This window comes from Silene latifolia, chromosome 7 (genome assembly GCF_048544455.1).
Source record: "Silene latifolia isolate original U9 population chromosome 7, ASM4854445v1, whole genome shotgun sequence".
Classification (NCBI taxonomy): domain Eukaryota; kingdom Viridiplantae; phylum Streptophyta; class Magnoliopsida; order Caryophyllales; family Caryophyllaceae; genus Silene; species Silene latifolia.
This window is the reverse complement of record NC_133532.1, coordinates 59,543,362-59,570,353: the sequence shown is the minus strand read 5'-3', so window position 1 is coordinate 59,570,353 and position 26,992 is coordinate 59,543,362. Positions and strand designations below refer to the sequence as shown.

Sequence of the window (26,992 nt, the reverse complement as noted above, 5' to 3'; positions counted from 1 at the left end):
AACTATAATGCTCTATTGCTCGCTACTAGTCTCGCCTATTCCAACCTTTCGGTCCAGGTCAAGGGTCACTATGATATAAATGCCTAATTGCGTCGACTCAATTAAACAGATACAATTAAATGCAGCAGTTAACAACAAAGATTATACTAGCATAAACCCAATAAATCGATTACTATCCCTTCATAATTATGGATTCCCTATAGTCTTAGCAGAAGGGAATTAGCTACACATCGTCATTGAATTAACAATAATAACATATAGATAATAAAGAGAATTAAACATAATAACAATACTAATGAAGATTGAATTAGAGTAGAGATGAAAATAATAAGAGAAGAATAGCAGTACAATAACAATAATTATGATTAAAGGATGAAGGAACAAGAATAATAATACCAATCGTAATCCAAATCTGAGTAGCAAAAGTGTAAAGGAAGAACAAAATCCGAGAACAGTAGTCCAAGGTAGAGTAAAGTGAATGAGAGAAGAGAAGAGAGAGTTACGTTGCTCACTCCTTCAGTCTTATACGAAAATCCACTCTAAACCTAATCTATGGACTAATTACAAAAGCCCATACGAAATTAGGCGGAAAATAAACTAAAGAAGGACAAACCACTCGATCGAGTGGAAATAAACCACTCGATCGAGCAAACTAACACCAAACCACTCGATCGAGTGGAAATAAACCACTCGATCGAGCATCCTTTCAAAGTCTTCTCGATTGGCTCCTTGAACTGCTCGATCGAGCAACTTGGAGTATATAAAGCATTCGATCGAGTAATAAATCACTCGATCGAGCTATCTTGGCACGAAAGACCTTAAACACCTTCCGAAACCAGCTCACGCGTCTCCAAAATGTTAGATTCCAAGCTCCGGCTCCTTATTCTCCATAAATGCATGCAATTGGGACGAATTAGGCTCGATTGAGCTCCTCTTTGGTTTATTCCTTCAAATTACATAAAACGAACCAAAATAGAATATTCGGGGGTATTTGTAGCTAGATGCTACATAAAAAGTACAAAAATGCGTGTAAAAATGAGGTAAAAACCTTATATAAAATACACGCATCAAGAGTGATGACGGCCCCTTGATTAGGTGGATTGTACCATGGTGGCACCTCAAATCTGTCACTGGAGTGTCTTCTTTGGATCCTACCCGATCTGTGCACATTCCTGGCTTGGAATTCATGGTGTGCATCTTCCCGGAAAGGCTGACGAGACAGGTTGGACTAAAACAGACGATTCCGAAGCTTGATACCGTCCCGCAGACCGCTGTGGCGCGTACTACTGACAGTCAAAGGGAGTGGGCCATCAAATGGGCCCAAACAAACATGTGGTTCTTGAACTCTTCTGCTAATGCCTTATGGGTGTCGGATTCTTATCTGCGATGGAGGAAAGCTACTACTCCGGAAGAGCGCGAGAGATTGAGGAAGCGCGAGCCCGTTGACTACAAGGCGTGCGAGGTGGAAAAGGAGAAAGAGAAGCATCTGACCGAGGGAGAAGAAGAAGCCGGGTTTCGAGTTGTTCATCCTTCGAAGAAACCGAAGACTTCTCCTGCCATGGAGATGGTGATTGGCAAGAATGGTAAGGCTAGGCCTCGAGAAAGACCATTGGTGATTAGGTCTGAAGTGGCGCAAGAGCGTCCGGCTCGAGGTCGTGACAAGAAATATGACAAGAATGACAAGGGCAAAGGGAAGATGGAGGAATAGCCCTAGTCTTTATTATTATTTATTATTATTATTGTTGTTGTAATAAAAAGGTGGGGTTTTTAGAATCCTAGCCTATTTTATTTATTATGTAGCGTATTATTATTATTAGAAAAGAATGAAATAAAAAAGGTTAAATGGTTATGAAACCGTTGTGATTTTCTATTTATTATTATTGTCGAATTCCAAATGCAATGCAAATGTCCTTCTATTTACATTTTTAAAATTAATGGGTTGTATCCCGTGAAGGATTGCCTACGTATTCATTAAAAAATGAAATCAAACCCTTGCGCGTAGTTCGAGTAAATGTAAAAGAATAATTGTTCTAAGCAAGCTTGTAATGAACTTAGAAAATAAGCATGAGCTTTTGCTTACTCTGAAGGTGCAAATTTAGTTTATTTGATGATATGAGGATGACAAATTTGTCAAAATGCAAGAGCAGAGTGACATTAGCTTATTTCAGCTTGGCCAGGAGCCGTTTATTTAGTGTCACAAGAGCGACACGTGAGGTTACGCGAGGCGCGTTTTTGTTCCTATTCTAAGCATAGTACCGTTTTAATTGGTCAAGGTTTGTCGGGTTGGAAAACTCATTCCCATCTAGGTCTGTGATTCTAACCACACCCCCTGGAAGTATGGATTTGACTAGAAATGGTCCGACCCAATTAGGTTTGAATTTTCCCCATGGATCAATAGGTAAAAGAGCTCTAACCGATTTGAGCACTAAGTCTCCTTCTTTGATGTTCCTGGGCCTAATCCTTTTGTTGAAAGCGCGTTTGATACGTGCTTGATATGTTTGGACATTGTGCAAGGCGCGTAGCCTACGTTCATCCAGGAGGATGAGTTCTTCATATCTATCCCTCTTCCAGTCGGCTTCTGGGATTTGACTTTCGAGTAAGATGCGCAAGGATGGTATCTCTAACTCGACTGGTTGTACAGCTTCCATGCCATAAGTCAAATAGAAAGGAGTGGCCCCAGTGGGCATCTTAACAGATGTGCGATATCCCCACAAAGCAAAGGGTATCTTGCTTGGCCAATCTCGATAGTTGTCAATCATTTTCTTGAGAATCGTGACAACATTCTTGTTTACTGCCTCTACCGCGCCATTAGTCTGTGGTCTATATGGCGAAGAGTGGTGATGTCTAATTTTGTACTTGGCTAGCAATTGCTCAGTCTCTCATGTGGGCAACCGTATCGACAGATGATATTGTTTTGTATGAACTTTGCCACGTTTTTAGCTGTGAGACTAGTGTAGGAAGCCGCTTCTACCCATTTGGTGAAATAGTCAATTGCCACTAGGATGAAACAGTGACCTCCTGTTCCGGCTGGAGTTATCTTCCCGATTATGTCGATTCCCCAGGCAGAAAATGGCCAAGGAGATGTCATTGTATAGAGCAATGAAGGAGGGACATGTTGTACATTCCCGAAGATTTGGCAATTGTGGCAATGTCTTACGTATTTGATATAATCGGATTCCATTGTGGTCCAATAATACCCCAAACGTGTGATTTTCTTTGCCATCATGGGCCCACTCATGTGAGGACCGCATTCTCCATCGTGGACTTCTTCCATCACTTTCCGCGCCTGTGAATGATCAAGGCAACGTAGGATTACACCAAGAGGTGTTCTTTTGTATAACTCTCCTTGCATGAGAACGTATTGGGAAGCTAGTAGGCGTATAGCACGTTGTCCCCTTTTGTCCATATCCGGTGGATAGGTACCGTTGAGCTTGAAATTTAGGATTGCTTGGAACCAGGGTTCCTGTGCGATTTCCTCTTCATCGGTGATTTGATGGACATGAGCCGGCTCTGACCGTCGTTCGATACATAAAGGCATTTCTACCATGTCATCTGGCATATTGATCAAAGATGCGAGTTTTGCAAGAGCATCCGCAAATTGATTTTCTTCCCGAGGTAGGTGTAGATATGTCACGTGATCAAAGAATTGAGCAACTTGGTCTATTCTGGCTTGATAAGGTGCTAGGCTTTCGCTTCGGATTTTCCAAGATCCCGTAACTTGATTGATGATCAGGGATGAATCCCCATGTACTCGGAGGTTTTTAATGCCTAAGCTCACTGCCGCTTGTAGTCCAATGAGACAAGCTTCGTATTCTGCAGCGTTATTTGTCACCTCGAAGTCGAGTTTGATAGAGATTGGTGTATGCTCACCTTCAGGAGAAATGATCAACACTCCTATTCCAAATCCTCTTAAGTTTGATGCTCCATCAAAGTAAAGGTCCCAGGAGTCTACATTAGTTTGGAGTATATCCTCGTCTGGAAATGACCAAGTGTCTATTGTTTGTGCATCATTGATGGGATTCTCTACGAAGAATTCGGCGATGGCGCGTCCTTTTATTACTTTCAGAGGCACATACTTGAGATCGAACTCTGAGAGCATCAAAGTCCATCTTGCTAGACGTCCGTTGAGAACGGGTTTTTCGAAGAGGTATTTGACTGGATCCATTTTGGAGTATATTTTGACGGAGTAGCTAAGCATGTAATGGCGTAGCTTCTTCGTTGCCCACACAAGAGTGAGGCATGTCTTTTCGAGTTGTGAGTATTTGCACTCGTACTCCAAGAACTTCTTACTAAGGTAGTAGATAGCCCTTTCTTCACTTCCTACGGTTTGAGCTAGCATGGCACCCACGGCTGTTTCTGTTACCGTGAGATATAAACCAAGAGGTTGATCTCGTTGGGGTGGCATGAGCACTGGTGGTTTAGCCAATATCTCCTTTATTCGATCAAATGCCTTTTGACAATCATCATCCCACATGGTGTGATCCGTTTTCTTGAGCTTCTTGAAGATAGGCTCGCAAATCATGGTGAGTTTCGATATGAATCGACTTATATATTGCACTTTTCCCAGGAATCCTCTGACTTCTTTTTCAGTTTGAGGTTGTGGCATTTCGATCAGAGCCTTGATCTTGGAAGGGTCTATTTCTATACCTCGTTGGCTAACGACGTATCCCAGGAGTTTGCCAGATGTTACTCCGAATGTGCACTTCTGAGGATTGAGCCTCATGTTGTACTTTCGTAGCCTTGTGAAAAATTTGCGAAGGTTCGCAATATGCCCTTCTCTATCCTTGGACTTGACAATCATGTCGTCTACGTATACCTCAACTTCTTTGTGCATCATATCATGTAAAAGTGTAGTTGCGGTGCGTTGATATGTAGCTCCGACGTTGATTAACCCAAACGGCATTACCGTATAGCAATAGGTTTCCCATTGAGTGACAAAGGCGGTCTTATGCATGTCTTCTATGGCCATCTTGATTTGATTATAACCCGCATACCCATCCATGAAGGATAGTAATGCGTGGTCTGCAGTATTGTCCACCAATATGTCGATATGTGGTAGAGGGAAGTCATCCTTGGGACTTGCTTTGTTTAAGTCCCTAAAATCAACACAAACACGGATTCTCCCATCCTTTTTAAGTACAGGTACTATGTTGGCTACCCAGTCAGAATACTCGGAAACTTTGATGAACCCGGCTTTAAATTGCTTATCGACTTCTTCCTTAATCTTGAGAGCCCATTCCGTTCTCATTCGACGAAGCTTCTTTTTCACAGGCTTGAAACCTGGCTTAATCGGAATTCTATGCTCGGCGATATCCCTGTCGATCCTTGGCATGTCTTTGTAGGACCAAGCGAAGACGTCTTTGAACTCGTTTAGGAGGTCTATGAAATCGGCCCTTTCGGTAGAGCTCAAGGTAGTCCATATCCTAAGTTCTTGGGGTTCTAGTTCGGTTCCTACGTTGATGGGTTCGGTGTCCTCTATTACTGGTCCCCCTTCCCCTTCCTGTAGTATTTCTTTGGCTACGTAGGGAGGTATTTCAATTGAGTCTGGGTCTTGGTCATCCTCGTATCATCGAAATGTAATTACACTCAAGATAACACAAAGAGTAAGCAGAACCTGATTTATTCATATTAAAGTTTGAAAAAAGTTGAAACAAAGAAGCCATCTGATCTGTGGTCAGCGGCGGTAAAGGGAAAGTGGTTGGGACATTTCCCGAACTACTGTTACTACTCGAGGCTAGGCTAGGAGAAACAAAGGGAATGGGGATGACGACAGGAGGAGACTCCCTAATGACTTCTCTAGACTCTGACTCTGACTCCGACTCCGACTCTGACTCGAATTCATCGTCTTCTGGTTCGCCTTTGAACATCTGTCCTTCTCCAGTGGTGAGCTTGAAGAGTCTTCCTTGATTGTTGGTCCACTTGATTGATTTTCTCCATCCTTTCTGTTGATTCGCGTTTGTTTCTGTGATTAACGCGGTAGGGTTGAAGTGATCGTCTTGAAGTATCATGGTAATGATCTCGTCCTGCGCGGCTCTAACAAATCGATCCTCTCCAAACAATAGACTAATGGATTGTTCGTCTAAGCAAGGTGCTTGACGGGCTTTGACGGTAGGAACCATTTCTGGAGGGATGAAGTAGCAATCGTGAAAGATCTCGATTCCGGCTAGCTTCCTCTCGAGATAGTGCCAAGGTTCGGGAAAACCGTGAAAGAGTTCTAGGCTTCCTTCCTTAACGAAGTATCCGTTTAGGGTAGGGAGATAGGGTCGCATTTGGACTCCCACGTACTTACGGTTTTGAACTTGAGCAAGCATCTCGAGAACTTCCTCTTTGGTGGGTTTGTACCCTAGTCCAAGTGGTATCCTTTTTGAGTTGCCTTCCTTGTATGGTGCGAAAGTGTTTCTTCGGATAGGATTTAAAGGCATTCCAGGGAAGTATCCCTGGGCTTTGATTATGTGGTTGACCACCAAGTTGGAGTAGGGATCGTAGTATAAGGGTGCCAATTCACTTTCTATGACATTTATGCTTTGGAAGCCCCCAAGTTCATATACTGGGTCCACAAGAACTTGATTGTTTGACTTCTTTTCGATTATTGCCTTGATAGGTGACGAAGTGATCGTCACCACTTTGCCATTTAGTGGGATTTTGATCTTTTGATGAAGGGTGGATGTGACCGCTTTGGAAGCGTGAATCCAAGGTCTTCCTAGAAGTATGTTGAAGGAAGCTTCAATGTCTACTATTTGGAAGTTAACCTTTCGCTCAATTGGCCCTGTGGCTATGGTTAGGTTAACGAGTCCCACGACCTTTCGTCGTGTTCCATCATATGCGCGAACTCCTTGATTGGTAGGGGTCCAATCCGACTCTTTTATGCCTAATTTGTATGCCGTTTTGAGGGGTATGACCTTGACCGCGGAGCCATCATCTACCAAGGTCATTGGCACGTTCTTCTTTAGACAAATGACAGTGATGTAAAGAGCCAAGTTATGACTAGCGCCAAAGGGCGGCAAATCTTCGTCTGAGAAAGTAATAGGATTACTTAGCTTCGGTGATTCTTGGAAGACCAAGTTGACTACATCTTCGGGTGTAGAGTTATGTGCTACATTAAGTTTGGCCAAGGCTTGCAGTAAAGCTTGGCGATGTGGGAACGAGCTTGCTACTAATTGCTAGACTGAAAGATCAGCCTTTGTCTTCTGTAATTGCTTGAGCAAATGATCAGTGGAGTCATCTTCGTTATCATTTGGTGTGACAACGTTGGTTGGACCATTTTGAGTAGTGCTTTGATATGGACGCCCCGAACGAGTTAGGTGGTCCACATCTTGGTCTTCGCCATTTTGGACTATTTCTTTGACTAGGGAGTTTTCAATGAGGTACTCGTCCTCATCGTCATCGGTCCATACTCCATTGATTGTAGTTAGTTCTCTCATTCTCATGATCTCGTCTTCTAATCGTGTGATTTGATCGACTAGTTTATCAACCACGACGACTATTTCTTGCATAGTGGTATTTTGAGAGAAGATTAGTGACACATGCTCTTTAGGTGTTGCGTTGGGATCATGTAAAGTTGTCACCACATTTTCTAATTCCCAAACTTGTCTATCCACACTCCTTGCCTATGTGATGAAGTCGAAAATGGTAGGAGAGATAGTAGAGTAGAATCGTTAATTCTCAATCGCGTGGATCTCATCTTCAATTGGGGAAATGAGGTGTGAACAATCTAAGGTAGATTCTTCACTTGTGATCACTAGAATCCCAAGAGGGTTCTGAGTGTTGTTGGGTTTACCTCCCGGCGGTATTGGTAGTTGGCCATCTTTAATCATGTCTTGAAGCACATTTTTCAATTTGTAGCATTTTTCTGTGTCATGCCCCTTGCCCCTATGGTATTCACAGTACGAGTTCTCGTCCCAGAATTTGGATTTCTTTTCGGGTTCGGGAGTAGGTCCTATGGGTTGGAGTTTGCCTTACTTCATTAACCTCTTAAGAGCGTTGGAGTAAGTATCCCCAAGGTTCGTGAATTTCCTTGGTGGGGTACTTTTCTTGGATGGCTCAAGAAGGTTAACTTCATCGGTCTTGCTAGTGGAGCCGTATGAACGACTTGTTGAGCCTTGATATCCTCGACCTACCGTTTTGGACAAGAGCCCTTTACGGATGTCATCTTCAATCCTTGTTCCTAGTACGGTTAAGTCCTTGAAAGTTTTGATGTTTTGGTATCTCAAATGATTGGCATAGATGGGTTTGAGATTGTCCACGAACTTCTCCACAAGGGTAGCCTCATCCGGGCGTTCAACTAGTTGAGTACTAGTCTTCCTCCACCTACTTAGGAAGTCGGTGAATCCTTCTTTGTCATTTTGGGTAAGAACCTCTAGAGTGCGCATGTTAACTTGGATCTCGGCATTATCCGCATATTGTTTAGCAAACTCGATCGCGGCATCTTCCCAAGTAGCGATCTTCTTGTGTTCTAAAGAGTAGAACCATTGCTTTGGGATGGTGTCAAGAGATGAAGGAAAGATCCTTAAGAACATCTCGGGTTTGATGCCTTTGATAGACATGTAATCCTTGAAGGCACGGATGTGGTTCAAAGGGTTTTCATGCCCCTTGAATTTAGGGATATCCGTCATATTGAAGTTGGTTGGTAATTTGGAATTGACGGCCTCATACTTGCGGTTGTTCTCCCTATAAATGTCATCCCCTTTAAGGTACATCAATTGCTCCTCTAAGTATTGGAGCCTTTTCTCAGCTACAGTCATTCCCATGAGAGGATTTTCGTCCTTGGATTCACTCGCGAAGTCACCCACTACTTCACTCTCGTGAGGAGGCAACCTCCCCTCTACGGCGTAGATCCGACCCTCGATGGTATCAAGGCGATCATACACTTGGTCTTGAGTAACTTGGATTTGAGCTAGTGCGGCTAGGATTCGATCATTACCATCTTGAAGTTGGTGGAGGTTCGTGTCACTGGTTCCAGGCATCTTGAAAACTGGATAAGAGATCGATGACGAATCAAAACACGCTCGACCATTCTAACACACTTGCAAAGAGAAGAAATGTTTTGACTCTTGAAGTGGGTGTGTGCCACTTGTGTTGAGTGAGTTTTGAAGAAAAGACAAAGTTTTGAAAATGTGTATCCTAGTCAATTACTATAGTGTAGTTGTAGGAGTGGACTCGAAGTGAGGTTTTGAAATGGGCTTGGGCCCGAATTTTGACTCGACAAACGGACAGAGTTTTGACTGGGTTTTGCGCTAATCAATGGCCTTTTCGAAAATTCTTGTTAAAAAAGGGTTTTGATTTTTTTTTTATTTTTTACAAAAATCGTCATGGTTTTGTTTAGAAATGGTGATCACGTAAGGTACAAACATTCATACAAGCATTATAACGGGATGCTGAGTGCATTTAAAAGGGTCTTGGTTTAAAGGGTGGGTTGCCATACCGAACAATCAAACCCGAAGTCTGTGGAGGCTCGTACCAAACAAGAGTAAGGCCGATTCCTAGTCCATTTCCTCAAGTAGTGAAGGTCCTTGTTACAAACAAGAGTAAGCATCATGGTATGGATGACGTCAATCGCTATCCATCCTTAGGCCCAAATAAGAATTAGGACCGTTTAGACGGGACGATTGGTCGAATGGGTTGGGTTGGGCCTAGGAAGGCCGAATAAAACGGTCTAGGAAGACCGAGTTATGAAAACCGACAATTGTCTTGTACAAATTATTCCCTAACCTTGTTCAAGTTTCACCCTTGGCTACACGTAAGTGTATTATCCCCAGCGGAGTCGCCAAACTGTGGACAACGGGGGGCCCACGGGGGTGCTTGGGAGGAAGAGAACAAGCGTTTGCATTTGTTGGAGTCGCCACCAATTTTTATGGGAAATTGGAACCGTTCGAATACCTCGTGCCATGTCAAGACACAAAGTAGAGACATGAACACTAAGCAATCGTTACCCTTAGCATTCTATGTCTAGAATGACTCTCGTGGATGCCAATGAACACGGATGTTCACAGAGATCTGGAGTAAGGGGTGAGTGTACGTATTAGGAAGCTCTTTTGATCGAACACCTAATCCCGCCCGCCTCGATAGCGGCCTCTACTAATGATTAGGGACATCATCTATACTTGATATATCGTCGATTATATGCATGCAATGCAACATCCAAGTTTTAATCCTAACATGTTAAGAATTAGACTAAGTCGGTTGACAATTAGTTTTAGCATACAATTGGGTCAAAGTAGGATTTAATGCTCAATTACATGTGAAGGCATACAATCAATAATAAATACAATAATAATGAAAAATTACATCGGGTTTCATTGATTTATGTCGAAAATACCTTTAAAACGGATGATTTGAGAAAAGAATAAAAGGAATAATCAACTAACAGATCAGTAGGTGATAATACGGATAATAGTCAATTATACGTAAGCTAATTAAACTAGGTCAAGCAACAACGGAGTTGAGACGAACTCAACTGAACAGCGCAAGAGATCGCGCCCTTTGGAAGACGCGCAGCAGATGTTGCGTCTGTTCCAAGGGTGAGTTCTGGCTGTGAAGCCGGAACTGCAAATCGTTAATGTAAATTGGTGATTTTAAGGGTCGATTACGATATTTACTCGGATGAAAGTGATTAACACATTATTGACATGTAATTAATGGTCATAAAAGCAACGAAACATGGATGAGACGGATGCAAACGAATTATTTACATGGATACAAGGTTAATTAAATTAATAAACTAAACAAATTATTAGGCTAAACAAGATGAATTAATGAGGAATATGATGAATATGATAAAAACAGATGAAAAATATGTCAGAAATCGAATTCCAGAAACCCGATATGAACGAATCGAATTCCTACAACCCGGATTAAATTTAATAACGAAAACCCGCAAATATTGGATTATAAGGGATTTAAGTCGGATTTAAGTGATGAATTGTACGTGTGAATGAATGATAAACAACATACATGAAATTATTAGACTATTGTATCGAAGAATTTAAGAAAACAAACGAAACAAACAAAAGACGAACGAATTACAGAGGACGAAGGAAGAAGAAAGGAAGCAGGAACTGCGGCAGCCTCACGAAGAGGCGCAGCAGAAGGCTCGCGCTCCTTCGAAGAGGCGCAGCGATTCTTTGCGTCCTTTCTCGACGGTTTATCTTCTGGAAATCCGTAAAAAGAGGTTTTAAAGCACGTTTTTAGAAATCGGTTTTAAGAGGTGTTTTCGACATAAACCTTACAATATGATTATACAAAAAGTAAAGAACAATAATAAAAGAGAGATTTACACCCTCAGACTTACATGTTTGACGAAACGAGAAGAACTAAGTTATCAATTAGTGATGCTCGACTCGAATGTAGACGAAAGTGCCCTCGTAAGAGGAAAACGATTAAGATTAATTAAAGTTGATTGATTGTGGAGTTGGTCAAATTGTTCGGTCATGCAAACGAGGCTGGTACTCAAAAGGATCCGAGCTTACGTGGTCGAATGGTCAAGCACGTAGACGCCAAAAAGTAAGAACAAAGGTCTAGAATGCAAAGGGAGAAGAGAAGGGCGGACACTCGCGTGAGAAATACGAGGAGCGAAGGCTCATATTTATACTAATCACGTGAAGGAATTAGGGTTTCGGAGAGTCTTTGGAAGTGAATCTCGGAAAGATATGAAAAGATACGAGAAATACGCAGAAAAGGACCTGGGAAGAGGCGCAGCAGTCACTGCGTCTCTTGGAAGAGGCGCAGCACCTACTGCGTCTGTTCCCAAGTGGTTTCCTCCTGCGGAAGAAAGATTTCCGTGTTTGAGTTATAGAAGGACGGAATAATTTGGTTTTCCTTAATATCTTGTATGAATATTACGGGAAATTGTTTACCAAAGAATAAAGATTGTGAAATAATTATAAAATATGGAATAGAAATATCCGGAACATTCCAGAACATTCTGACTCGGGATTTAACGGTTATCAGAAAATGAAGACGGTTTTAGGCCCGGACTCCAAATGTACTCTAATTACTGTCAAAACGACCGTATCGGCACGTAGATCACTACTAAAAGGTAGACATTAATGTTTGAGCAATCACTTGACGATAAACTTACGAACTGTCACAAATCGTTCCGCGTAGCAAACATGCGGCCCAATCATCACCGGGTGGTTTGCGAGAGGTGCAGAAATGAGGTATCTACAAGCCCCAAAATTGCTTTATTTTTCAACAAATAGTATGCATATCTATCTTCTATTTAATAACAGTCTCCCTTTTGGTGAGATCCGTTTTTCCGCCCCTTATTTCGGGGGTTTTCCATTTATTTGTAGATTTAGTCTCGTCAGTAATATAGTCAAGAATAGTTCATTGATGGTTCGTAGCGTGTTCCTTCAAAAGGGTGCAAGTGATTTGTGAACGATCTTTGGGACCAATCAGAGGTAAATTTTATCTCAATCAAACGAAGGATCCCCTCAAAAGCTATATGAAGATAGCGATAATAGGACGAGCCGAATTGTCAGATCATGTTTTGAGATCCATCGTTTATAAGAAAAATAGTTTTCTTTGGTTTCTATTAGATTGGTTTTCGATTATTCATATCCTTTGTAAGTGTCGTATGACGTTCTATTAATGAAATGTTCTTTTCTTTCAAAAAATATTAATGTATTTGGTGTCTTGATTAGTCGATTACTTATATTTTTAATGTACTAGATTTCATTAAATAATTAAAAAATAATATTAAAAAAAGGAATTTAATTAAATAATTAAGAAGCGGGCCAAATCTCGAGTCGTGCCGTGCCTGGTTCGTGTCGGACCTTCCGTGGGCCGTGCCGTGCTTGGGCACGAGAATTCCCAAAAAATGCAGCTGCGATTCGCCTCCAACCCGTTCGTGTCGTGCCCGTGCCGTCAGTATTATTCATCCGTGTCGGACTCGTGTCGTGCCCGTGCTTCCCGCCTTGGCCCGACCCAGATTGCCATCTCTACTCCATTTGTCCCAATTAATAATTTACGCTTTTTTTTCCTAGTAATTAAACCAACATATATGAATGGAGACCATTATATTTCCTCATCATTTCAAGTTACTTTTGATTCTTTTAATAATTATAAACCACTCATCTCTCCTTATCATCGTGTATAAATAAGTGTAAGTTATTAACTTAGACGAAGAGAATAAGTTTTTTTCTTGGATTTGGATTTTATTTTAATTTTAATTTCATTAACCTACCTCTTTATTTTGGGACTTTGGTTTCATTTCATTTTTATTAAAAACTCAGTTAACTTAGCGCAGCTAAAAATTTTTTTTTTTGGATTTAAAGTCACCCTTTTATGTTTAGTTCAACTCCTGTAAGTTCAGTTTAGAGTTCAGCTTTTATAAGTTCAGTTCAATTAACCTCTTATAAGTTCAACTTAGAAAAGTGTAGTTCAATTAATACCCATTTTTTCTATAGGTTCATTTAAAAAAAAAAAGTAAGTCATTATAAATTTAATTTAGCAAAATTTAATCCAAAAACACAGGATCCAATCTAGTTCATTACTCCTATTTTCTTTCCTTCCAATTAATCACACCTAGCAAACCTAGGATAAATATATTTGCACAAATTCTTATTTGTGACGGAGGGTATCCGTCACAAATAAGAGACGGGTACCATATTGTCTCACAAAAAACCCATAGGGGGTGAGAGAAGAAGCACATGGGGTGGGTGCCCACCTTGTCCCCTCTACCCATTTCCACTCACAAAATACCCGTCGCAAGATCCGACCCGTCACAAGCAAGACTTATTGATATATTTGTTTTAATTTTAAACGGATCCAAATACAACCGCACAAAGACAACAGAGACAAAATTTTGTTAACACTTGTCTTATTAAATGGCGCTCCCTCCAATTCAAAGAAATTGCCCCGTTTAATTAAATATTCCTCATAAATCTTAGAAAGTGAGGCAATTTAAAAAAATTTGTGGTAATATCTATTTGATCCGTTTTAATAGTAAAATGGATATGTCTTGACTTAAACAAAAATTTGTGTATTTTGTATCAGTTGGTCTTGCTTCAGACGTGTCATTTTGGTCTGTAGCAATAAGACGGGATTTTGTAACCAATTTACAGTTAAATGTGACTACTTTTGAAAAACAAGTTACCGTAATCAGTAACACTGACTATACAATTGTGGTTACATTTAACTATACAATGGACACATATGCCAGTCTGAAATTTCAGACGAAAAATGACCGTCTAAAATAAGAATTTGTAATTCTATACATACAACTTCGGTTTTGTAAGTTCATTCCAATTCAAATTCAATCAAGCTTAATTCAGTGTAATTTATTTTACATTTTGTTTTTGTCTTAGTAAGTAAACTGTTTTACACCGATAAATACAGACACACAAATTTAAGATTAGCGCAAACATGTTTCTTCAATGATATAAGAATGTCATTTACCAACCATTTGTGAATTTGTTATTGTGAATAATAATAAGTCTCAAATATTGGGCGTTTGGGTTACTAGGTAGCAGTCAACCCTTATTATTATTACGCGGAAGACAAATAGACAATGGTTGATAAAAAAACGTAGTACTTCCTACTGTACTTAGTTTTTAAAATTATATCTTGCGTGTAGGGGTGACTGATTAACTTACCAATTCTTTAATTTTCTTAAATCTATTTAATCTCAGGAGATGAACAAGAATGAGAGAATCTCATGTTTTAGACTAATTTGCTTCTAGAAAACCATGACCAGAGCAGAGTCTGCTAGTCTTTCTTAAACCACCGTCTTATAATATTAAAAGGGTTTAAATAACATTTCACATGGATATATAAGACAATTTTTTTATTTTTTCCTATACATTCTGCTTTTGTTGTATTCATCCTATATAAGGACATGAGTAATATTTGATATGTCTTAAGATTAAAATTGAAATCTCCATCTTAAATGATAATTTGCCAAAGCTGAAAGGCATTTTTGTGTACTAAAATCAATAAGGATAACTAGTGAGAGCAATATCTATCTCAATTGGTCTCCCTTGTGACGGGTTACCATTTGTGTCGGATATTTTGTGAGATAAAATGGTAACAAAATGGGTTAGTGGAGAAAGAGGACCACATGAATAGTGTTGCAGAGAGAGAAAAAAGAAAGATTTGTGAGGTAAAATGGTATAAAATCATCACACCAAGAGTGACGGATATGTGCCGTCACAAACAAGAATTTGTGTATCTATTGTTTATTGTTTAATGCCTTAACGTGTAGGGTGGGTAATTAGTAAAGTTATAAAGTATTTTGTATCTAGTCTAGATTTTGTTTGAGTAATATCCACACAGGCGCCTTATGTCATTCTTCACTAGTTTGTTCACTAGCGGTCAAACTAAGACGTCGTTTCTGTTAGTCTATCAGCTCAGAACCACAACTCCATATCCACCTTTACCAAAATTATTCCATCTTTTTTCTCAAAAACAAAAAAATATTCCATCCTAGTAATACCACCTGGGATTTCGGACCTGCTCACATGCTCTATCCGTCTCAATTATTATTTATTTACTTTAATTCAAATAGGATAATGAAAAAAGGTAAATAAATAATGTAGACAGACAGAATAAATCGAAAAAGAACAGTTGAAGTGACTCAAGTAGTTAAGTTACCACCCTAGCACAAGGACCAACCCATATAAAAAAAAGACCCACCCATCAAAAGCTTAGATTAAAATATTTTAGTCCATTCCAAATAGCTGCAAGGCCTGCAAGTAGGGCTGAGCATCGGTCCAAGACCGGACCGGATCGGACCAAACCGGACCGGACCGAAGACCGAAAATAATTTTTTTGTGAACCGAAGACCGGACCTAAAACTTTCGGTCTTGGACCGGACCAAACCCGAAATATTCGGTCCGGTCCGGTCTTAGACCGAAATGGACCTAGAACTAATTCTTTCACTATTTCGTGTATGATAATTACATTTAAGTTTCACTAAATTAAATGTCGATGAATAATTAGACGATTGTTTTTGAGAAAAAAATACTCAATATTAATTTATAATGTCTTGTGAAGATAAAATGGTAATTTAGTTTATAATATTCTAATGATAGTCTTTAGAAACATAAAATTCGGTCCATTTGGTCCGGACCTAAAATATCCGGGTTTGGTCCGGACCGGACCGAAGACCGAAACTCAAAAAATGAGGACCGAGGACCGGACCTAAAAAAATTGGTCCGGGTTTGGTCCAGACCAAATGGTCCGGTTCGGTCCATTTTTCCGGTCCGGACCTAAACTTGCTCACCACTACCTGCAAGAGTGTAACTGTTAGTAAGGTAACTTACAAAGTTATTTGTTTCATGTTTCTTGGCTTAAGGCTTTCCATATTACGCTTTCGACTGCTGTCCACATCCACATTTGGTTCCACAACCAGTCCAGTATCCAGATGTCGATTTGCAGGTTTTGAGAAGAAATCGTTCAGAGAAGGGACATATGTTACAGAATACTCCATAACGACACTTGAAAAGAAAAAAAAAGGCAGGAAATGTTGTTGGAAGAGTGAGTTAGCAGCTTATATGGACTCGTCACACTTCGTTAGTTCATTAGTACTATAATACAAAGATGTAGAGATTCTGCAACGCTTTAGCATTGATACAAAATTGGCTCTCATTCTTCTCATCCAGTTCTATCGCAACTCGCAACTGCCTTATCCATTTCTTCTTTTTAACAATATACACACCAAAACATCCAGTAACATTACAATTCGTACCGATAAATCACAGCAGTTAAGCCTATCTACAAAGAGCTTGCATAATTTAGACAAATGAAGCCATTAATGAACAAAGAAATCGACACTACTTGACCACTAAGAAGGGGAATAAAACACATTTGACATATACCAAAAATTTCATGCTAAGGCAGCATGGAATCGCCTGATCGACATCGGGCATGCCAGGGTTATCGGCCAGACAAATGAGTTATTGAGTTATAATTACTGGTAGATGAAGAGTGTGCGCCAGCAAGACCAGAGGATTCACTATCTGAAGAAACCAAACGTCTACTAAATCCAGATTGCTTAGGACATGGAAGATGAGCTATATCATTAACAATCATGGACAGAACAGTAGAAGTGCTCGGCCTATCGTCTGCATATTCTTGGACACACAACAATCCCACATGGATGCACCTCAACACTTCCAGTCGGATATTAGGATCGGAAATCACTGGATCTATTATTGAAGCAACATTATCCTCGATCCATAACTTCCACACCTGATATCAGAGCGGGTACCAGAAAGCACGCGATCAATGTTTGACAAATGACAATATAAGGTATTCACTGATAATAAACGAACAACTACTTCCAAACAGAACATAGTTGTTGAATTAATAAAAATGTCATCAACATGATGAATCTTCATTCTTTTTTGTTCCACCAGAAATTATAGATTGATATGTGTAATTACTACCAAGGGCTTTCTCGGATGGAGGATAATTATCACCACCTCACCGGGGTTATGGAGGAAAACAACAAAGTAAAATAGGAGGTAGTAGCCACGGCAGATAGAGGAAGGATATGAAGCTATACCTATAACTACACCATTTAGAAGAATACTTACGCACTTCCACCCACAAACGGGTGTAATAGTTCCCCACTACCGCTTTATCCCCCTCACCACACTTTTATTTTTCCTTCACAATCATCATTTTCCCTCTTTTATCCTTTGTTTTGAACTCCACCACTACCCCCAGTGCTACCGAACCCTTGGTGGGTAAAAGATAGTACGGTCATCCTATAACCCTTTATTTAAAAAAGCAAACTTGAGTGAGATTAAATGCGTGAGCGACATTACCCATCTATCTTTTCAAAAATGAGCTTTGATGGATCACTAAATTGTTTCACTTTTAGAATTGTGAGTAACTACTATACAGCTGATACAATAATCCATGCAATTTTCATAACAGGTCCATCCAAAATCTCACTCTCTATATAACAGAGGCAAGACTATAAATTTGACCCATTTCCCAATAGCAGGTACCTTTGACGCATCGTGGTAATGTTGAGTAATAAAGAGTAATTAGTGTAAATATGGTGTGGTTTTTAACTTACGTATCCCAATAGGGTCAATGACTGCTCATCCAACCAAAAGCTATTGTTTTTTCTTCCAGTCACTATCTCTAGCAGCAGCACTCCGAAGCTGTACACGTCTGATTTTTCAGAGAAGTGACCCCCCATTGCATACTCAGGAGACATATATCCACTGCAATTTGCAAATTGAAAGTCAGTATACAACAACAACAACAACAACATTACCCCAGTGCCTCAATGGCTCTCGCAAATTGTGGGGTAAGGGGGGTCGGATGTACGCAGCCTTACCCTTGAAAGTCAGTATAAAAAAAATATATACCTATCTAATCTAAATGATTTCAGATAAACGATAAGAACACTTACTATGTTCCAACGACCCTTCTAGTGCTATCTTGATCTTGTTTGGTACTAAAGATACGGGCCATTCCAAAGTCGGAGATTTTTGGATTAAGGTCCTCATCTAGCAAAATGTTGCTAGCCTTGAGGTCTCTATGAATAATCCTCAATCTAGAATCTCTATGAAGATAAACGAGGCCACGACTTATGCCTTCAATGATGTTAAAACGTCTCTCCCAGTTCAAAATCGACTTTTTTACTGGATCTGGAAATTATTATTAGAAAAAAAGAGAAAAAATAGTTTCAGGAATTGCCAAAATCAAAGAGAATACTGAGAAATAGAGACACACCCCATACCAAATAGAATGAAGTCCAGGCTCTTGTTAGGCATGTACTCATAAATGAGCATTTTTTCCCGTTTTTCTACGCAACATCCCAAAAGTCTCACAAGATTCCTGTGTTGCAATTTAGAAATAACTACCACTTCATTCATGAACTCATCAAAGCCCTGTCCAGAGGCAGCAGAAAGTCTCTTCACAGCTATTTCTTGTCCATCTTCTAGCTTTCCCTGGAAACAAGAATCAAATACAGTTATACAGTTACTGACCTACACAAATGATCTATGTTACATTGACTCCTCATATTTGGTGTCATATCCGTGTTAACCTGTTTGACATGACACACAAGGATAACGGTACGAAATCCGCAGCAAACCCTTACCACTCTAATACTTCTCCCTAAAAAGGGAAAAAAGAAAGCCCTCCGACGAACTACAAGAAGATACTGTGCATTAAGCTTAAGCATTTAAAATGACATATGATGATCACTTGTATATATCTAGTTTCTTAAACATCTATCTATTTCACTTTAAAAGCACTGAACTATTTTAATCATACAACTGTCTGAATAACATAGCAAATAACGCGAATACATGACTGCCGACAGTTATCAATACGTTTACCTTGAACACTGGACCAAAACCACCTTCTCCAAGTTTATTAGTATGGTGGAAGTCATTGGTTGCGGCAATGAGTTTCTTGAGTTCAAACAATGGAAGCTCATCAAAAGGAATCGGGTGGCTACTGGCATTATAGTTCATAGTCTCCAGCAGATTGTTCTTCTTATCTGATGCAAAACATTCATCGTACATGATTTGTACACAAATATTGAATAATAGAAACACAAATACCTACACTATTAACTTCCTTTAGTATTCACTATCATGTTTTCATATGCAAATCAAGACATAATATTATTTAAAGTGAAGACGAGATTTTCGGAGATGATGATGATGATGTGTTTATTTGGATCAACCGCTGACATGGCACCTAAAACAAATCAGCATAATATAAAGTTGAAGGCTGCAAAATGGACGTCAAGAATCAAGATACTTGACTTACCTTTCGATTGACTCAACCATCTCCATACAAAGTATGTCATGGCAACAAGTGCCATGGTCGCTATGATGCTAACCACTATGATGATAATAGTCTTCTTGCCATTGGACACTGTAAGCCAAAAAGAGCCAACTTTGTAAAATGTCAAGGGAATAATGTGATTGAATGATCATAGTATTCTACTCGTAATTCAACTTCTTTTACTACAAAAGAAACTAACACTAAATTAAATAGTTTTACCAAGCTCTGAAGCCGGGAGACGAAGAAAAAGATCAACTCCGCTGCTTGAAAATTCTTGAACATCTATCAAGTCCTTACTCCAGTACATGCATCCAGCGCCCGCATCATAAGCATATGCTACACATGAGCAATTCTTCAAGCACTGACTTCTACAATCGACTTGATTTAATCCCACTGACCACTCTGCCAAATCTGGTATTTTAACTGTGGTTAACTTTAAAAATCCATCTTCTTCACTACCTTGAATACCACATTGCACGGGGTTTCTACGAACACAACCATTAGACCAATTTCCCTTTTTCCATTCCTCAACATTCCTCGGTACAAACCCCTTCAAACATTTGCACAGAGGGGTTTTAAGAGGATCGCAAATTCCAAATGCTCCACAGTAGCCATACATGTCACATGATGTTTCTATAGCCTTCCAAATAAATTGCCATTCTCCCTTGCTACTGTCCCAATATTTTTCGCTTAGAATTCCATCATAGCTTAAAGCATAGTGAGAGAAGGATAGTGTACTAGCACCGGTATAATCTAGGTCTACCGTTCCTTGGGCAGTATTTGGGCGAACAAAGGTATTAGCATAATTTGTAGCTTCATCCGTATAAAGTAATCCCAAAAATATATTACCATTCCACGGACCACTACGCCAATATCGTCGATCACCTAACCAAACAACAGCCTGGGAATGAACGAGTGAATCAGTTCCGAGTGAAAATTGCCCAATTGAAGGATCAGAGAGGCTTTTCCAAGCCAGTAAAGCCCCCTTCATATTAGACACATCAAATGTTATTTTAGCATTTGGCAAAAGAGAGTCTGTAGGATGATCAAAGCTTTGCCATAATATAGTTCCATTGGTATTCGAAGTACCCTCAGGATCTTGTGCTTGCAAAACAAGATTCCCAGTATCTAAAAGTTGCGCAGACACCAAGGAAGTATTAGTAGTCGCAATCGAGATATTCGATGACCAAAGGGTTTCCTTTCTCCCATTCAATATGACTAAATTACCATCTGTTGACACGCTCAGTATACCAGATGTATCATTGAGTGGGTTGTTCCGATTTGCAACCCAGAAAACAGCATCCTTTGAGGCCTTACTATACCAAATTCCCACATACCGATTGGTTGTGTCAGGGGGGCTGAAGAATCCAAGCTTGAAATCGCCATTATTTGACACAATATAATCAGAATCTTTGAGGGATTGTGTCAATGTAATGGTCTCTATAGCTATGCACAAACTGAACCAGCTTGAGCACAGCAGAAACAACACAGGAGCAGACCTCATAAATTTATTTCTAATCAGCTTCTTCTGTTACAAATATAATCATAGCAAACAAATAACTCCAGCATTATACTCCATTAGTCATCTAATGAAACGTAAACAAATGATTTTGACGGAGGGACTACATCACATTCTGTTCTTGAACCACACTTTCAAATTACACAGTTACTTGAGTTTTCATGAAGTTACATCAAAATTCGCGAAAATTAAAAAGGGGAAAAATGAGATCAGAGTTGCGGGGTTGTGTGGAAAAGACCCAGACATTAATACTCCTTTGCAATAGAAAAACTTGAAATTCTTGTGGAAAACTTTCAAATTTCTACTAGTTTACCTCATAACTTTAAGAATTCACCCCTAACTACAAATCCTGATTCCGTCACTACTCAGTTGTACCCAAAATCTTGGTTAATCCCAACAAACATCAAATAAATAAATAAATAAAAACAGTTTTCTCTGATTTCCATGAAACATGCCACAAACAAACTGAGTATTCCGTACTAATATACTCCGTATCAATCAACATAGTAGTATAACATACATTTCCCAAAACAAAAAGAATATAGTACTCCGTATTGAATATAAAATGAAAGAAAAATGAAGTGAAGAAAATACCTGAAGATGAGAAAGGGTAAAGTGATGAAGCTAGATTTTGTCAGATATTCAATCTTACACCCCAAATTATTGAAAAATAATTCATAATTATACTGCTCCCTACTACTACTAACTAATTAAGCAATTGGCGAGGTAATTAATTTAATAAGAGTAATCAATCAAATATACTCCGTATGAAAGTATGAATTACTGAATTACAAGTTGCAGCAATTATTTAATTAATTAATGGCGGCGGCGCAAACTGCCAGCAGCCAGCAGCCAGCTACTAATTATCCATGCAATAGGTCTTGGTATAGACGGGTGGGGCGAACAGACGGGTAAAGACCTCTAATAAAATGGGTAGGGAAGACAAGGTGGGGCACCCCATGTGCTTCCCACTTTATGGCGAAATGAGTATTTTGTGAGGAAAAATGGTATTCATCTATACGTATAGACGGATAGTGTCTGTCTATAATGAGAATTTGTGTTATCCATGTTGATCGTCTTCGTATTTGTCGGGTTTCATTATGTTCTTTTCTTTGCAAACTTATTAAATATTTTATTCGTGCTTAAATTAATGTAAACAGAATGAAATTAGGGATTTTCTACAAGGTAACCCTTAGTTTTTTAGAATCCTACAAGGTAACCCTCTATTTAATGAATCTCACACTAATAACCCTATACTCTATATAAACTAATGAGCATGACCTTAAATTAGCAATCTGTCAAATTTTGGCTGTTAACTTGTGACGTGGCTGTTAACTTGGTGACATGGATCACTTTAGTTAATTTCCCTCCTTTTGGCTGTTACTCTGTATTTGCAAATATGTACATCTATTTCCCTCCACTTCTTTTACACCTCCTTTCTCCTTTTAAATTCTCTCCATTTTAATTTTCCTCTACTCCTTTACATCAACTTTTTGTGTTCCACTTTTTTCCTAAACAGACCAACAAAAAATTTGAAATAAAAAGAGGACAACAAAACTTAGTATTAGCAAGGAAGTTAAGTTGTTTTTGAGATATTCGGTCCACTTCCATTAATCTTTTGCAGTTTTAACATAACATCCTATTTTTTCCGAGGATGAGTTTAATGTACTCATCTAAATGTTCACATTTGTTTTTCGTATGAAAATGTTGCCGAGTTTATAACGACTCGCTACAGATTTTGCTAAAAATATATCAATAGAGCAGAAAGATGAAGCCTGATCAGTTTTATGTCAAAACTAAGAACTGTTGGATTTTTATAAATAATTAAGTAAATAATATTAATCCTAATATTAATTTCAGTTTTGTAAAAATCCTATTTTGTGGCCCATTTTTTTGGCAGTCAACCCATGACTAAAACTGCCCTTTATTCACTCCCCATTTACAGTATCCACTCCACCATTCTAGTATCACGTTTAACTGCTCTTTGATGGCAAGAGCAGTATATAAGAGAACTATCCTTCATTGATAAAGGTCACCAAATCTACTCTCTCTTAAGCATTCTATACACCATCTAAATTAGTGAGAAAGGAGGGTTTGGAACCGAAATCAGTAAGAAAAGCATACGGTGTTTTACGGCGACGGGTTTACATCGGAGACGGGATATACAATCGGGTTTTTAAAGCTGTTCAGGAATCCATAAGCAATGGCTGGAGGTTCTAATTCTCGATCTTAATTTATCGCTTCCGCAATTTATTTGTTCGTATATTCATTTAGTAATTAGAATATACATGATTAAGAATTAAGTTAAATCTTACAAGAACGACATAATGTAGAAAGCCTAATTGTTCTGCTAATGCACCGAATTATACTGCAATAAACCTACATATGTTTTTATCAAAAACCTATTTCTAAATCTCTCCAACTGCAGCTAGCAGACCTAGCTAGTAGCTAATACACTTGAATGAAACACTACATTTTCGGGAATTTCTGGAGTCGTTACTAGTTGCTATTTGTCCATTCCTTCCAATCGTTGTCGACATGAGCCTGAGCCCACTTGACTGCTGCCCGAGCAGCTTGAGGCCCTCCAGTCAATCCACTTTCATTCACAGTATCCGCCATATCTATGAAAGGCAATACCAGCAATGACCCTGGTCCTCCGTATTCCTCGTGCAGAAACTTGCTGAAGATCTGTAAGCAATTGAACAGCAGTGAATCAAAGAAGCATACTATGACACGATTTTATGATCCCATAATAGATCGCGGTTTAGTACAATTTATTTCTGTTAAAACTGTACTGGTCCAATCCCTAGTATTGGCCAACCTTGTTTCGAAAAACCAGCCAACTATCGGGTTATCAGTCATATATTATGCTCAGAAGCAGGCCAACCAGTACAATACATCGTATTAGCTTAGTTGATAAAATCACGAGGGACAAATTCAATCAGACATAATACTGCTCTTGTAACTTCTTTACACCAAAAGCCACAAACTTCGTCTGATTCATCTGATTCATCTGATTCTTTACATTCATCAATTCTCGCGAAAAAAAAAAACCCAATAGAATCAATCTAAATTATTACCTCAGTGCAGATGCCAACCACCTCATCCAACTCATCTCCATAAATATCTTTCTTTGACAACTTCTTCACAAGATGAGCTTTAAACTTTTCTGTTTCCTGCATTCACACAGTTATCAGACCGACCACTTACACTGTAAGACGGTCTTATTCTATATTTTGCAAAATCAAAATTACAGTCAAATTATAAACACTTACAGAATCAGCAAATTCAGGAATAGGGTCAGGAAATTGATATTCAGCAGCCTTACAAATGGTATGATTTTTTGTAAAGGAGTAAAAAGTGCAAAAGATTAATGGAAGTGGACCAAATATCTCAAAAACAACTTAACTTCCTTGCTAATACTAAGTTTTGTTGTCCTCTTTTTATTTCAAATTTTTTGTTGGTCTGTTTAGGAAAAAAGTGGAACACAAAAAGTTGATGTAAAGGAGTAGAGGAAAATTAAAATGGAGAGAATTTAAAAGGAGAAAGGAAGTGTAAAAGAAGTGGAGGGAAATAGATGTACATATTTGCAAATACGGAGTAACAGCCAAAGGGAGGGAAATTAACTAAAGTGATCCATGTCACCAAGTTAACAGCCACGTCATAAGTTAACAGCCAAAATTTGACAGATTGCTAATTTAAGGTCATGTTCATTAGTTTATATAGAGTATAGGGTTATTAGTGTGAGATTCATTAAATAGAGGGTTACCTTATAGGATTCTAAAAAACTAAGGGTTACCTTGTAGAAAATCCCATGAAATTATGTAACCAAAATTTTCAAGTTTGGTAGCCTGGAATTTTTTCTTACCAAAATAACGGAATGATTGATGGGGTGTTACGTTAGGCAACCAGGAATTATGAGTATAACTTAAATGAACAATCTTACACCTTATTGCCAGCACAAAAAATTGCCGAGTAATGTTATGGACAGCACAATTATTTTCGGGATTTTCCGGTATTCTTCACTCATAGACCTGAAAAATAATACGTATTCGTATTAAATAGCCACCTATATTTATGATTTATATAATGACCTGTTTGGGAACATGAATTTATTTTATTGTTTTTTACACCCCCAACTAACTTCGCCTTCCAATTGGGGTCATCATTTTACCACCTCGTGGCTCGAGACAAAGTTAAAACCAACTCCGCTACTCAATTCGAGCAGCCTAGCTCCACTTGGGCGACCTATGAATCTACTTGCCACCGTCTCACTGCAGCACCGCAACGTTGTATGGTCAAAAGGCAACCATAACGCACACGGGCTGAAATACTACTGAAAAGCACGGTCCATGAGTCCATCCTAAACAGTAAACCCGCACGGGTCAGGTCAGTGGTGATTTTGCGTGAAATGGGTTACTCGTAAATGGCTGAATACAATTTCAAGTAACCTTTGTTTTGCTTTTTTTTTTTAGTCTTATTTCATAATTTGTTCCCAAATTACATTATTACCCCTCCTTTATTCCCTCATACTTCCTCCATTCAACTCCACTCTACCACTTTACTTTTTTCACGTTTGTCAACGCGTGTTTTACGCAGTAAATATCGTTAGCTACGTATTTGCAAAAATTATAAAAGTTGGATATTTTTAATGTACTCGTAAAGACGAATCAAACAAGATCCCACATGAATATATTTTAACTTATATTTTGAGAGAAAATTAAAATTGAATGTTAAGTTGTGAATAGTATAGAAAATGGAATGTGGTAGAGTGGAGTTGAATGGAGGAAGTATAAATTTGTAATAAACCCTCAAATGAAAAAAAAAAAAAAAAAAGGAGCCTCTATTTTTCAGGTAGTTTCTCTCTAAAAATACTCACTTATTTATATAGAACTAGTTTGAATGCCCGTGCGTTGCAACGGGTTAATTAACTTATTTATAATGCAAAAAAAAACGTTATAAGCGTTTAATGTTTATATTATATGTCTAATGATTTGTTTACATATTATTAAAATATCTCTTTCAAAAAAAAAAGATTAATATATACGTGGGTTAACTCTTATTTATAATTATATAATCACCCTACCTTATATTAATCTTTCGATGTAGGACAATTCTACTATTTATAAGTAATATATTCACAAAAATTGGATTTTTTTTCTAATGTGGGACAATTCTAATATTTATACGTAATATATTTATCAAACCTACATTATTTTTCAATGTGGGACAAATAACATACTCAGAATTACACCATCTTTTTTGCACTTAATTCGACAACCAACCAGATCTTGAATACCAAATACGGACAATTGCTACTCATTATATCTAATAGTTATATTTAAATTTAATAATATGATCAAGTACTCTCCATTAATATTTGTACATTGTTTTTCTTCAAAAAAAAAAATAATTGAGATACGGAAATTTTCCGTAGTACCCCTTAGTTTTGTTAGATTTTCAATGTTACCCCTACTTTTAAAAATCTGCCTATGGTACCCTTGAGGTTCCATTTTTTTGCCCATGGTACCCCCTAATGTAAAGGCTGTTAAATGTGCGTTCATTTTGATGGCGTGACAATAAAATAACAATTACAAAATAATACCCCTTTATTGTTTTATTGGTACGGATATCTCTCTTTTAAATGCAAATTTAATTAACTATATCATTATAATATTGAAAATTTCTCATGGTAAACTTGAACTTTGATAG

The 26,992-nt window shown here is 38.6% G+C and overlaps 1 protein-coding gene across 2 annotated transcripts; it reads right to left on the bottom strand.

The window, feature by feature from the left end:
* Nucleotides 1-16,606: 16,606 nt before the first annotated feature.
* Nucleotides 16,607-22,152, bottom strand: LOC141592209 (G-type lectin S-receptor-like serine/threonine-protein kinase SD1-13). 2 transcript variants are annotated; one of them, XM_074412811.1, is made up of 8 exons: nt 21,875-22,152; nt 19,981-21,289; nt 19,744-19,851; nt 19,305-19,468; nt 18,701-18,911; nt 18,371-18,608; nt 18,029-18,179; nt 16,607-17,190 (listed from the first exon to the last, which is right to left on the bottom strand). In XM_074412811.1, exons 2-8 carry the CDS (start codon nt 21,263-21,265, stop codon nt 16,876-16,878), a joined length of 2,472 nt encoding a protein of 823 aa, XP_074268912.1. In that variant the 5' UTR covers nt 21,266-21,289; nt 21,875-22,152; the 3' UTR covers nt 16,607-16,875. The 2 variants fall into 2 exon arrangements, with proteins under 2 accessions (XP_074268912.1, XP_074268913.1); XM_074412812.1 differs by having other exon boundaries at nt 19,981-21,286; nt 21,875-22,041.
* Between the last annotated feature and the right edge of the window lie 4,840 nt (nt 22,153-26,992).

What these genes read in the sequence shown, in the direction of transcription:
- LOC141592209 (XM_074412811.1), bottom strand. Translation starts at nt 21,265, where the DNA reads ATGAGGTCTGCTCCTGTGTTGTTTCTGCTGTGCTCAAGCTGGTTCAGT. An exon ending in CCTGGACTTCATTCTATTTG is followed by an intron (nt 18,609 to 18,700) that starts GTATGGGGTGTG and finishes AATAATTTCCAG; the next exon opens with ATCCAGTAAAAAAGTCGATT. An exon ending in AGAAGGGTCGTTGGAACATA is followed by an intron (nt 18,180 to 18,370) that starts GTAAGTGTTCTT and finishes TGCAAATTGCAG; the next exon opens with TGGATATATGTCTCCTGAGT.